This window comes from Peromyscus eremicus, chromosome 15, assembly GCF_949786415.1.
Source record: "Peromyscus eremicus chromosome 15, PerEre_H2_v1, whole genome shotgun sequence".
Lineage (NCBI taxonomy): Eukaryota > Metazoa > Chordata > Mammalia > Rodentia > Cricetidae > Peromyscus > Peromyscus eremicus.
Genome location: NC_081431.1, coordinates 20,569,536 through 20,584,166, shown reverse-complemented (window position 1 = coordinate 20,584,166; position 14,631 = coordinate 20,569,536). Strand labels below are relative to the sequence as shown.

Sequence of the window (14,631 nt, the reverse complement as noted above, 5' to 3'; positions counted from 1 at the left end):
AGCTCAATGTTTTCTTCTATTTCATTCTTTTTGTATACTTTCTTTGTTAAATCAGATGTAATTTATATATCATATGGAATAGAACTTACACATTATCATGATGTAGGTTTTCTTATTTACTCTATTAATGTAGAAAACTGCCTTGGTTGCTTTTTGACTGTTAACAGCATTTTGTTTCATTGGGATAAGCTCTAATTGGCTGTGACATATTATTCAATTTAGAAATTACTATATCTTATTGGGTAGTATCTTATCAAGGATGATTTTCCTCATATTCATAAAGGGTAGCTGTATAAATATGTCTTCCTTTTTATGATGACTGTTTTGCTTTTTAATATCTTCCCTTTGTTTTTTGAAAGTAGTAATGTAAAATTGATTTTGTTTTATCAAATGTTTGGCAATCTTTCTGTGAAGCAATTTTTGCCAGAAGTATTTGAAAGATGGTAATGATTTTGAATGTAAGTTTATAAAATGTTACCTCTTTGTTAAAAAAATAATTCAATGAAAACAATTTCAATTTCTTAGATATAGGACTATTTATAATTTCTATCTCATTTGTCAGTTTTGTTTCTTTTAAGAATTTTTAGATTTTATCTGTATTCTTTTTCTATAAAGTTTACTTTTCCTTTGTCTTGTGGTCTTTCTAAGCAGTGTATTTTTTAAATATGCCACTGAGTTTAATTTGTTCTTCTATAGCTTCTTGCATTGGAAGGCTCCATTTCTACCTTTCTTCTGTAATCTAGGCATTTTAAAGCAGGGAATTTTTCTCTACTGTGTTACTGCATCTTACACACTTCAATATCATTTTTATTTACCTTTAAATAATCCCCAGTTGCTTTTAATTTTCTGTTTTGACACATGCTGTTCACAAGAGCTTTGTTAATTATCAAATAATAGGTTTCTTATGTATTCCATTTTCAGTTTTTTATAATTCATGAACATTGTAGTTGAATACTGCTTTTGATGATTTCAGTCCCTTGGGATGCACTGAGACTTAGGCTCAGCGTGATCCATGTTGGTGACTGTTTTGTGTGCTCTTGTAAATGTCACCATAGACTGCAGTGTTCAGTTGCCGGTTAGGTCTACTTATTGATGATTATACTCACACATGCTAGTCCTTGAGCAATATTTCTGTGTAATTCTATCAATTCTTAACCAAAAAATGTGTTTAAATATCTAGCATATTTTTTGGTTGTTTTTTTTCTTTTAGTTCTGCTGGGTTTTAGTTTGGGATTATGCATCTTTCTGTTCGTTGTTGCGGTTTCACATATTTTGAAGCTTCTTTACTGGAAACATACACACTTAGGTTGGTTACATCTCCCTGATGACTTGAGGTTTTTATCATAATGACAGACATGCTATGTACTGTTTGTCTTGAAGTTCACCCTCTCTTGGATAGTAGGTGAAATAAGACTGGTTCCACTATATTTAATGTTTGAGTAGTATCCATTTTTCATTCAGCCATCTTCTCTCGTTCACTTTTATATGAAAATAATTGTACTGAGTTTTCAGTGGAAACACAGGCCAAAATAGCTTTCCAGCTTCACTAGTCTGTATCGGGGCTTCTTGAACTATTTACACTCAACTGCGTTTGCCCAAGATTTTTTTGTGTGACCTCAGATATATTGACTTGTAAAATGGGCATTTAAAAAGTTACTGATAATAAATCATAAAGAAATTATTTACAGTCCTTTAGTATATGTCTTAGTTAGGATTACTATTGTGATGATACATCATGACCAAAAGCAATTTGAGGAAGAAAGAATTTATTTTGCTTACCCATTCTTACATCATAAAAGGTAGCCAAGGCAGGAACCTGGAGGCAGGAGCTGATGGAGAGGCTATGGAGGGTTCTGCTTACTGGTTTATTCCTTCCTCATGGTTGTTTAGCTGCTTTCTTATTGCACCCAGTACCGGAAGCCCAAGATAACCCCACTCACATTGGGCTGGGCCTTCTCACATCAATCATGAATATGACCAGTTTCTCACTCAACCAGCATCAGAGAAGTTTTCTCTTACAGGAGATGAGAACCAATACAGAGACTCACAACTGGACAGTATGCAAAGAGTGAGAGACCTTGGAACACACAGTCCTAAAGTGGAATGTCTGCCTCAAGTCCCTCCTCTAGGTACTCAGGGAACTATGCAGAAGTGGAGGCAGAAAGGTTGTTAAAGTCAGAGGGGTTGGAGAACACCGAGGAAACAGTGCCTTCCACATACAGCAGGATTGACACACACATGAACCCACAGAGACCATAGCAGCATGCACAGTACCTACACAGGTCCAAGCCAGATGGCATTCCAGCACTGAGAGGGGGAGTAAACATGAGCTTACATCCCTAACCCAGAAGCTATTTCCAGTTGACAAATGCCTGCAAATGAAAAATCAGTTTTCCCCAATGGAGTCTCACTAGGTATATAGACAATACTGTATTGGGAGCCCACATGCTCAGCACAAAATGAACTTAATGGTATTTTTGGAGATCTTTTGTCTCATAATGCTTTGTTTAGGCATTTTTTACCTTGTTTTATACTTGTATATTATAATTTCTGATTTTGTTTGTCTATGGTGTGTGTGTGTTTGTATTTGCATAAATTCTGTCATTTAATGACTCTTTTATTACACCCAGGTCAGAAACCCAAATAACAATTTTAAAAATCAAATATTATCACACATTACAATTCAGAGGTACACTGATTTGGTACTTCCATGCTGAGGAGTAACAAATGATAAAACATTAAGTGTCTTTGTTCTCCATAACTAAACAATTATATTCCATATGTAATAGCAGAAAATATCAGAATTTCAGATCCCCAGCATCCATGTAAAAAAGATATGGCAGCATCCATCTGGTACCCTGGAGATTATTAGGACTTGGGGGTATGAAGATAGACAGACCTCCCTGGCTTGCTAGATGTAGGTCAAGTTCAGTGAGACTGTCTCATAATATAAAAAGTAGAGTTATAGCATAAGATACTAAAAAAAAAAAAATCATTGAACTCTGGTCTTCACCTATGGGCATAACCTGTACCGGCAAATATAGCCTCACACACCAACATATATGCATGAACACATACATACAACACACCAATATATACACACTCAAATAAAAAATTTAAAATAAAATAAATAAATCCTAATAGAATTAGTTTTAATTTAGAGAAAATTGTATAAACTATATATATTTATATTTAATATGTAATATAAAATACACCATATATAATATAAAATATAAAATGAATTTGTGTGAAAATATTCAGCAGACAAGTTGAAGATTCATTTTCTCTCATGACATGACAAAATTGTCAAAAATCTCTCTGTTGCTGATGAAAAAGTTAAGAATAATTTCATTAAATGGTTTTCCCGTGTAGTGAGTTAGAATTGGAATCCATCTTTCCACATCTTCTCACTCTAAATCATGTGTCCTTACCTTTATACCATGTTGCTTTATGATAAAACTTTCAAAGTATTGGAAGATCACTGAGTGGGTGGATGAGTTATTATAGCTTCAGAGACTGGGCTCCTCTATACCAAAAGAAGAAATGAGCAGTCAAAAATTTGAGGTAGAGGCCTAATATATCACAAATACTCTCCAGGAACAAAGACAAGTGAGCAGCTCTCCCTGGAAGCATGTCTGTATATACTTCATTAGTTTTCAGAAGAACTAGCTCTGTCTTACATCATTTATGCTCTCTGACATCTACTTACTGCAACTCTGCCAGTAGCAACCCATTCTGTAGACACATCCCCATGCCATCACTGTGGCAGGGAGCATGGGAACTCTCACATACGTATGCACGTCACGTCATCACCTCCTAGAATTTGCAGACTACACTGTGTCATCTCCCAACTAAGTAACAAAGAGAGGAGTTTAGTTCCCCAGAGCCAAACATACAATCAAAACAGTGGTGCCTTCTCTTCCTGGAAGACAAACGCTGGTATTCCTAAGTATCTTGTTGCTCAGGGACAGCCATGTTGTAAGTTTAAAGGCAGAACAGCTTCACCACACATTGGTTAACCTGTAAGTCACAGGTAGCTGTGAACTTTTGTTTATTTTTTGTTTGTGGTGTGTTGTTTGTGGTGCTGGTGATGAAACCTAGGGCTTTGAGCATGCTAGGAAGGCTCTCTATCGTGGAGCTATTTTCTTACTGAGCCATCAAGCCAACTGCTGGTGTGTGTGTGTGTGTGTGTGTGTGTGTGTGTGTGTGTGTGTGTGAGAGAGAGAGAGAGAGAGAGAGAGAGACTGTCTGTCTGTGTATGTGTGCTTATGTTTCTGTGTGTCATGTCTGTGTATGTGTGTCTGTGTTTCTATGTATCATGTCTGTGTAAGTGTGGGTCTGTGTTTCTGTGTGTGAATAACATACATGTGGAATTATGTAGACATAGAATAGGTATTAAGTTAGTGAGAAGCAAATGGTATGTTATTTGTTTAGAGCTTAAGAAGCAAGCTTAGGGTCACTACTTCTCAATACATCCCCCATGTTGACCACAGTTCATCCCTGAAATATGTCAGATGCATTGTGACTCATTGGGAATGGAATCTACCCAGTGGTAGGTTTCAGTATTGAGATAATTTTTGTTCACTACCCTTATCTTCAAATAAAACTATTATGAACCCACAAAGAACTAATGTTGGTGCCTGAAGAGTTAGATAATACCGTATTGGAACTATCCCATATTAGAAACATCCCATATTAGAAGGTACTGCTGGTGCATGGAGAGTTAGAATCATTCTGGTAATAACAATTGTGCATGAATGAAATCAGCATTTGGATGGAGAAGGAATATCCCATATTGGAAAGTAATCATAGCTTTTATGTTCATGTGTGTGTATGCTTTGACAGCTTTTTGGAGACCACAGCCTACTACTTCATGAAACCAAAAATTGGAGAGAAGGAGGTGTCCCCAAATGTTTTCTTCAGTGTCTGGCATGAATTCAGCTCTGACTTTAAAGACTCTTGGAAGAAGGAGAATAAACTGATTCTGCAAGAGAGGTAGGTGTCTTTGTGTTCACAATGGCATTTAAAACTGGTATTTTATTAAGTGTGACTCCACTGGGGGTTGCCAATTTTTATAGCATGAATGAAAACTTTGATGGCCCTCACCCTGGGATATCAAGTTGAAGAGGTGCTGATAGTTGGCAGAACTTGGAGTTTGACTAAGAGGAGTGTGGACTAGAATGTGATGCTACAGAGAATAGCCAAGGGTAGGGGCAGTGCCATTGTCTATTAAAATAACTTCTATTGTGAAGAAACCAAAGAAAGAAAAGCCATATGAAGGATTGAATAACCCTATAGGGATAAACCTTCTCCCCTCTAAAGACTGCTAGCAAATGATGCAAAGGTCAGAGGAATAGCTTTTGCTCAATTCATGGTATAGTGTCAGTTTCATCAATTCATCTCAAAATTTTACCCAGATGTCTCCCCAAACCATAGATGATCATGCTTTTTGAAAAGACCCCTCAAGATTCTTGTGGAATGACAGCACATTTTCTAAAATAAATCTGTTCGAGAATGAAGAGAGATTTTCCCCTCTTGAGGATGTGAAATAACATCTCAGGGATTATGAAATTCCACAAAGGCATATTGAACATTAACTCATGAAGAAAGCTAGCCCTCCCAGGGCAGCCTCCCCAAATAGCTGGGTCTAGTGGGAAAATGAAAGAGAAACATAATCCATCCAGAAAGCAAATCTTAACACAGATCCAGTTAGCGCACTTCCTCACATCCCTGTCCTAACAATGGCTTTGCTTTAGTTCCTTAGAGAGCTTACATCCTGAGGGACTTTGTTCATCTCTGCTGTAATAGCCCATCGTTTCCTACTTATTATCTTCAGGCTGGTCTGCGTGCACATACACCATGATGTGCACCTAGTTTTCATTTATGGGTAGGTTTCCCCATCTCCCTAAGTAAACAGAGTTAATTGCTAGCATTTTTGTGCATATATATGATGCAGACGTGACCTCACTTCCACAACTAAAACTGTGCATCTCCTCTTGTGGCCCCTCAAATCTAGCCTAGTCAGTAAGTGCTGGGTTCAATGAGAGACTCTATCTCAAAAAAATAAGATGGAGAAAGAATTGTAGAGGTCACCCGAAGTCAACCTCTGGTCCCCACATGGGTGCATGTGTACCTGCACACACATATTTATGCACAAACACACACTCATATATCACACACAAAAGATAGTTGTACTCTAATCACTGTTCTGTCATACATTCATTTACATATCCCTTCATTTGTATATTAAATGATATTTTTATTCTCTACCCACCAAAATGCTTGCTCCATTTAGAGGGTTATAAAGGAGAAACATTTTTCAACTCTACCACATTAACATACTTCCCTTCTTAAATCTCTAAATTTAATTTTTTTAACCTAGAAAAGCATCTGAAACCCACTCACCCTGCTATTGAAAGTGGAAAGCATAGAATTTCTTATAGAACAGTTATTGGTAGCATCTCTTGGATTAGGGACCTAAGTGAAGATAGAACTGGTCCAATTTGGACATCAACAAGATAGGAATAAGTATAAGAATAGCTGCCCTGCCACATATCAGGTGAGTAAACATGTCACAGATACTGGGGGTCAGGATGGACTCAGTCATCATTATTTACTACATCACCAGACAGAACATAAACCCTGGTTAAGAAGATGCCATCTGGTAGAAAATGTCAAGGCTCACTGATTCAGACACACTGTACCCTAAAATCGCTTCTAGTCTCTGTTCAACATCCCCCAAACGTTCTGTTTCTAGGTGACATTAACACCACCAGTCTTAACCATATTGAGTTATTGAGTCTGACATGCTCAGACAAGGTTGTCTTCACTTTTTAACTCCTTTGTCCAGCCAGACTTTGTTCTGATGTCTTGGACTTGTCACATCCTTAGAAATATGCCAAGGGCATTTGGATACACAGTTGATGACTGTATTTCATTGTGGCTGTGTTGTGATTGGCTGAATCCAAATGATCCTAGCCAACCATTTATAATTTTACTACATTTGCTTGTGATAAAGGGCTAAGGCAGAACATGTGGCGGGCCAGGAAGGATTGGCATCTGTTATGCCTCTCATCAGATGATGGCCAGGCTGCTTTGAAGAGTGGAGCCATTGATCAGAAGTGTTTGCACAGTGTCGTCCCTTTGCTCAAAGCTGAATACACGGCATAAGTAAAACAAAAATGCGAGCTTCCTGTTTGAAAATGAACAATTTCAAAACAACAAATAACAGCCTGTATCCAGTGTTTTATTTCATGCTATAAGTTCTCTTGCTTGCGTTGTAGTATTTATTTCACAGTGAGAAGGTTATTGTTGTATTTCTGAGGGAACGTTCACCTGTGACTTACCCACAGTGTTTTCCCTTTGGTGCATCTGTATAAATTTAATAACTTGACCTGTTACATCACTGTCAGTGGCATGGACATGGGAGTACAAACCTAGCTCACCAGAGTAATGAACATGTTTTTTTCCACATAATTTTAAGTTGATCATTGTGGGTCATAAAAACCCTTCTCCAAATACCTTGAGCAAAGTGAGAGCTCTTGTTTAGACAGTCAGGCTACAGAAGGGTGGGAGAGGAACTTGTCTGTGAAATGCCCAGATGCAGAACTCTCCTGGTAATAGTGGGTTGGGCATGCATCTCTGGACCACTTTTTCTCTGTTTGTTTTTTTCTCTTTCTCTCTAAAAAACAACAACAACAACAACAAAAAACATTTTTTAAATTTCTTGGTGTGACTGGGTATTTTGCCTGAGTGTCTAAAAACAACAACAACAACAACAACAACAACAAAAAACCCCTTTTTTTAATTTCTTTGTGTGACTGGGTATTTTGCCTGAGTGTCTGTGGACCATGTGGCTGCATTGCCCACAGAAACCAGAAGAGGGCATTGGATTGTCGATAACCAGATTTACAGGTGGTTGTTAGCTGCCATGTTGGTGCTGGGACTCAAACCCAGTTCCTCAGGAAGAGCATTCCCCTTTGTTTCTTTTTAAATGTCTTCTCTCTATCCTTCTGTTTTCTTCCTCCTTCCCTCACTTCTTGTCATCGTCTGTCTTCCCCACCCACAACCTTCCCCTTTTCCCTACCTTTCCCTGGCCACACTCCAATCCCACTTTCTTCTGTGGGTCCATGTAATTGTCAAGCTTTTTCTTTAACAGTAGACTCATGTCCTGTGGCCTCCATTAGTCGCCATGGCTAACATTTTCACAACCTAGGCATAGAAAGCACTCTCCAGCACCCTCTAGAAGAATCACAGGGTAAACTCCAAATGAACTCTGGCCACCTTTGGCTCTCCTACTACAGCCAGCCAGGGGCTATCACAAATAGCTCAACTGCACTTCAACCCATTCCTCTAGCCAGGGCTTACCATGTCTGGCAGTTCGCTTCATACCAAGTTTTTTTGGGGGGTAGGGGGGTAGGGGATAAGGGTAAAACAGTTTCAAAAGAAAGAGTTAACTACTACCTCAGTTTATCAGACCTATAAACGTTGTCCATGTAATTGCCAAAGTGATTTAGCATGTGTTATGTAGCTTTTACTGGGAGATACAAACAAAGGTCTCTTTACTCCAGCTAGGGCACCAATGGCAAATCAAAGAAACGATTTTATTCTTATCTAGCTCAGTAAACACCAGTGAGCTAAGAGGTGACTTGTAGTATGAAGTGATACTGGAACATAGCCAACGTAAAGACAGCTGCATTCCAAAAAGCCCATCCTACATGGGCAGTGAGTCACAAAAGCTGCATCCCTGATGCTTTCTGCCCAGCTCACAGACAGCTCAGCTGACCAGAGAGTCATATGTCCCCAGCGAGTGTTGCTGCTTTTTCACCATAAGGAGTTGCCTTGTGTATCCTCTAACTTCCTGAGCCTAGTAGGTTTCAGTTACTTCCTGAGTTTCAAGAAGGAAATGTTTTGGTTGAGTGTGCAGAAATAACCTGAACAGTGATATTAGTTATACCATTGAACTCTTACTTCCTGATAAAATTTCCCATCTTCTCATTTGGTATTCATAAATAAATGATTGTTCGAGGTTTTAAGTCCTGTATGAGTATTCCTCCCCATTTGATTTCTAACTGATATCTCATCATAGAGTAGGAGAACTCTGCTTTTCTGGCCTTCTGGATAACTTGTGAGAGTCCATTGATGTGTTTTCTGATGTAGTGAGTTCCCCCTCATTCTTGTTGAGTAGATCTGCCCTCTTTCTAGGAGATGTGGTTTGAAAAGCATGGGGGTTTTAGTTATCTGCCAGTTATTAACTCTGGGGTTGTCTGGAAGGTCATTTATCCATCAAGAGTCATCCTTTCCTCACCTATAAAATGGAGGTGATCACACCTCTCTTGCAACATCAATATGTAGATAGAATGAAAAGACGTGCATGATATATATATATATATATATATATATATATATATATATATATATCATGGATACACACACATATACACATATATATCATTTTAGAGGTTCTTTGGCTGTGTCTCTATCATTGAATATAAATGGTATCATATTGTGTCTCTAATAAGATGTTTTAGTGTATTAATAAGGGGATGACATCATTCTAAAAAGAGAGTTTATAAATGCAAGGTATTGCTATGACACAGTTACCTTTTTGGTTAGGTAAAATGTGTCTGTTCTGCGTGTGAGCATCTACTTTTGTTTAAAATGCTACTATACACTATGCTTCTCGATGAATGTTGTCTGATATGATAGAATATTGCTTTTATATGGACCACTAGCCCACCAGCTTTGTTAAAAGTCAATAAAAGTGGTCTTTTTCATTTACTTGATATATATATATACACACACACACACACACACACACACACACACACACACACACACATTTATTAATAAGAAATCTTCCTTTTTAAAAAATTCAGACATGCCATCACTGAACAACATAAAACATGAAAAATAAGAAGTCAGGAACATGTTAACAAATTCTACCAAGTCCCCTCTTCCCCAATATCTCACCAGAGCATGCTTGTAATATGTAAGACCATAGGAAAACTTTTACATTAGTCACTCAGCCACATTAATAAGACCTTGCAAAGTTAGAAAAAAAAGCCCAAATAATTAAGCACATACATACGTCTTGGTCCCTGATTAATAGGCTGTGGGTTAGATCCTAGAAGAAAAGGGTAGCCCACCCCAGAGAAACTTTACTCCTCACCTCTCTTTACTGTGATTTGAAATCAGTATTCATCCAGGATTTTCAGCTGTATAACTCTGTGGAGTTATATTTTGTTATTATTCAATACTCTTTGAACTTCCCTAGGCACTGAAGTTTTCAAGCTCTCTGTAGGCAGTCTCATCTTCCTTGATTGTACAGTCTAGCACTGAGCAGTGTAACATACAGCAGAGAATGAGGAGGGGCTGAGGTCAATCCAGAAGACTTTAAACACAGAGCTTAGAGCCCATGCAAGATTTTTTTTAAAGATGGTTTAAAGCACTAAGATCATTTTAGACAACAAAATCTTTCTCCAGAAAACTGGCGCCCAAGCTCCATGAAGTGTGGTATACCATAATTTCATTTTTAATCAGTTAGACATTTTAATTCAATAAATCAATTGAGACATTAGTATGAGTTATGTTTAAAATATTGTCTAATTTAATTTACCAGTTTATTTTACTGTGAGGCAGGTAGTCTTTGATAAACCAAGAGAAGGGCTAGCTACCCCTCTAATTGCGTGAGCCTGTGACAATCAGTATGCGACAATCAGTATGCATTCAGCCCAGCTGAAGTCTGTGATTAGAAATGATTTGGATATTTGTTCTTACAAAATCATAGATTATATTGGAGATTTCTCTTGCCATGCTAAAATTCTTTCCAAAATTTGTATTTAAGTGCTCTGTATATTCAGATTCAGATTTAGGTATGATGTTAACAGAGATAAGTCTGGGAAGGAAGAGACCACTTTCATGGCAATTGAACATAAATATCAACGGAGATAGATAAGTGAAATTCCCATTGCCCACCTTTTTGTGAGATGGGATCTCATGTAGCACAGTCTGGCCTCAAACTCACTAAGTAGCAACAGCGACCTTAAAACCCTGACCCTTCTGCCTCCACCTTGCTGGAATTATAGGTATGTGCCACCATAGTTGCTGAGGTAGAGACTGAAGTGAGGGCTTTGTCCATGCTAGTCTCCTTTACCAGGCCATCAGCATCCCAGCTGCTGAAATCCCCTCTCTGCTCCAGTTCTGTGCTGTTGTGTGGTACTGGTAATGACACTGACTGATCATTTGTCCTTTCCATCCAGGCACCAACTTTAGAGAAATGACCAATAAAGCTCTTTTCTTCCTATTGCCAACTCTCTAGTACTGGAGGTTTGGCAAGACAGTGGACAAACCAGATTGCCAAAATGGTAACAAGAAGCTAAGTATGTGTGGGGAGTCTGCATTCTTGGCTGGTCCTAATTTACATACCTTAAAGTGTAATGGGGAGGGCAGTTTGTTTTGTGATTATTTATGTTCTTCCATATGTCAGGAAGCATCCCTGGCTATGCAGATCTTGACCCCTAATTAGAAAAGTAGACAGTAAACGAAAGCATGTATCTAAGCTATGGGTTTAGGAAATAAAGAGGAATCAGAAGTTGAAGATCATTAGAAACAACAGCCAGGATACCTTTCGGGGTGGGGGGAGAGGGGACAAGGTTTGGAGTGCTTATGGAGTTTAAGATTCTGGCCATGTGTGGAGACACAACAGAGCATGGGGTGGAAATGGTTGTGTGTTTTCCAAGAAAGACGAGTGATAAAAGGAAACTGGTGAAGTGTGCCAGGGCTTCACAGTCCAGATCATGGCAGATACATCATGAGTGATTAAACTGTTATTATCCATCAGGTAGAAAATCAGCAGTTTGGCAGGAGCGGAATCGGATAGGATGTGTGTGATGAGATCTTTGACTAATATGGGCAGTACATTGGAGAGTGGCTGTAAGAAGTAAGTTAGGAAATCACTATGGCTTAGGCGAAAGATGTGGTACTCTAGATTATTTGAGGTCATGGAAGCTGCAGGAATTGAGTGTGCAGGTAGGTATGTTGTTTGGAGGAAGGTCTACACAGGCTTGGTGCTCCCAGTGTGGGGGAGTATGATTCTAAGTGTCTTCTCAAGCATTACCAAGATAATGTCAGTCAAGTTATGAAAGATTCAGGAAAAGAATCAGCCTGCTCTTTCTTCTCCTAAACCACCTTTTTACACTCTGGATGTTAGCACATTCTCTTTGTAAAGCTTAGTTCTCCTAGAAGGAGGTACATGTTCCAGGAGGATACCTAACTAGGAAAGAACTTTGTATTGGCTTCTTTGTCTTGCCATCCTTTGGGGAAACTTTTCTCAAATGCTTCTTGAGTTCTATCCTCAGACCATAAAAATAAAAAAGAATAAAGAAAAATAAAACAGAACATGTGAGCTGAAGATATAAGTTCCTGGTAGTGTGTTTGCCTGGCATGCACAAGGTCCTAGAGGGAGAGAGAGGGAGTGGGGGATGGGGGAAGTGGAGGGACAGAAGTAGGGAGGGTTGAAAGGAAAGTGTCCCATTCAAAGGCTGAAGCAGCTCTCAAGAGTTGTAATTAAAGACATAAATAGAAAATCAACACCCAAAACCAAGAAAACAGCCTGTCCAGAGGTATGTCTGCTTTAGTATTTAAATAATGCTATCTAACCTTTCAGGAGATTGTGGGAGCTTATGAGGTATCTGAGCCATTCTCAGTTTCCCATCAGCATTTCTTAAAAGTATTTTTGTTGATTTAGCCAAGTTTATAGTAGAAATATCTTAGATCAAAATATACTTCCTGGAAAATATGAGTCAAAAATTATCCCCCCAAAATAGTATCTTTCAACTTATATGGGCTGAAAACTGCTCCTATAAAAGCAAGATTTTTTAAGGGGGTAATTCTCACTTCCTTTAAGATAAATAACTTCAAGTAACATCACAGTTTTATTTTGTTACAGGAAGATGAGCAGATCTATCAGGTTTGTGTAATGGAAAACTAGCAAATAGTTTGGTTTGTGAGTACTTTTGCTGGAGCCTGAATTTTTAAGATAACTAAAATCTTTGGAATCAAAGTGCTCTCCACAGGCCTTCCTGCCATGGCCTTGCTTGCTGCTGACTCTGACTCTTTTGGGTGGAAGAATTCCAAGGCAGGGAGCCACTCCTCCATCTGCCTCAGGGATTTCCTCTCAAACTCCACCGCTTTCCCACTGTTGAAAGTAATATGTTTGAGAAGTCGAAGATGATTCTCCTACACTTAAAAAAACGGGGCTTTAGACTCAATAGTGTCTAATCAGAAGCTAGGTTTGAGAGATAGAGAAGTATGAGGTTGCCTTGGCCATGTCATTGATATTAGTCTCTGTATGAAACCAATGACAGGGCAGGGCCAAGACATTTTTTTGTTGTTGTTCTTGGTTTGTTTGGGGAGGGGCAGAGGCAGACAGGAATAGAGAAAGACCTTTTATATTGCACTTGGGAGCAAGCAGACATTCCATGGAAGTTAACCTTGCTGATGTTGAAGAACTAGCTATAAAATTACAGTGCAGTCTTGGTTGTTGACATTTGCAGTCAAGTCAAATGTCCATCAACTGAACTACAGCCCTCAGGACAAATTAGTGTCACATAGATAGCTTGTGCTTTTTTGCTTTATGGAAAAGCTGTTGGTTACAGTTTGTTCCTACTTGAAAGTGAACTTCAAATTTTAAATCATCATTGTTTAAGTTTTTTATATACAGAATTTTTTTTACTCTATTCAGATATAGTTGACAAATTATGACACACTTACAATGTCTAGTTATCTGTATACATCCAGACATTTTTATCATAATATTGCCAATTGGCAAATCCATTCCCTCACAGGGTTACATTGATTTTTTTTTCCTTTTGTAACAATAATACTTGAGTTGTGTAGCTTTAATTTTACATTTTAAGAGTAACAATGCAAAGCCAAATAAGTGAATATAGAGTTGTGCCTAATAGAATCCCTAAGTTGATACAAAAGCATTTTTGCACTGTAGCCTCTCCCATTTATGTTGAGATTAACATGTAGATTCACCAGAGGCCCATTTATATTCCATTGCTTCTATTTTGACTTATTTGTGCCTCTACTTCCTGGATGAGGTCTGTAATAACACACCCAGAATCTGTGATCCCGCAAAACCTTTCAAAGTTTGGAAAGTTTATCTAATCCCCCTCATCTGTCATTGTATCTTGGTGATGTTAAGCATCCTCTAAATAATCTATCAGTTCTGTCTCCATCCTCTCCACTTTGCCCTGGCCATGTTCCACCTCCAATTGATTACCCCAGCCACCCCTTTCCTTTAGGACTCACAGTTCAGCCGGCACCAAGTATCACACACCCTGTCTCCATAAAAGCCAACGTGTCTCCACAGTTCATTGATCTCCCTCTAAAGAAAGACGGCTCTGTCTCCTTGCTGAGACCTTCCCTGAATGATTTAACATTCAATGGGAAGCCATCTGAAGTACTGTTAGGAAAGCATGCCTACAGAGTGAGGCATCTCAAGAGGGGTCACCTCTACATTTGCACAAGGGCACAGACCTCTCCTGGTATGGGTCATCACTTGGGTAGAGATGGCTCCTGGTTCTTCTACCTGGCAAAGGGAAGCTAAGAAGTCAAGGTGTG

The 14,631-nt window shown here is 38.6% G+C and overlaps 1 protein-coding gene across 2 annotated transcripts in view; it reads left to right on the top strand.

The window, feature by feature from the left end:
* Positions 1–14,631, top strand: part of Fmn2 (formin 2) — a 298,406-nt gene that overhangs the window by 263,984 nt on the left and 19,791 nt on the right. For both annotated transcript variants that reach the window (XM_059280275.1, XM_059280274.1), the window contains one exon: positions 4,846–4,995. In XM_059280275.1, coding sequence (XP_059136258.1) covers positions 4,846–4,995 — 150 coding nt within the window. The remainder of the gene's footprint in view (positions 1–4,845; positions 4,996–14,631) is intronic.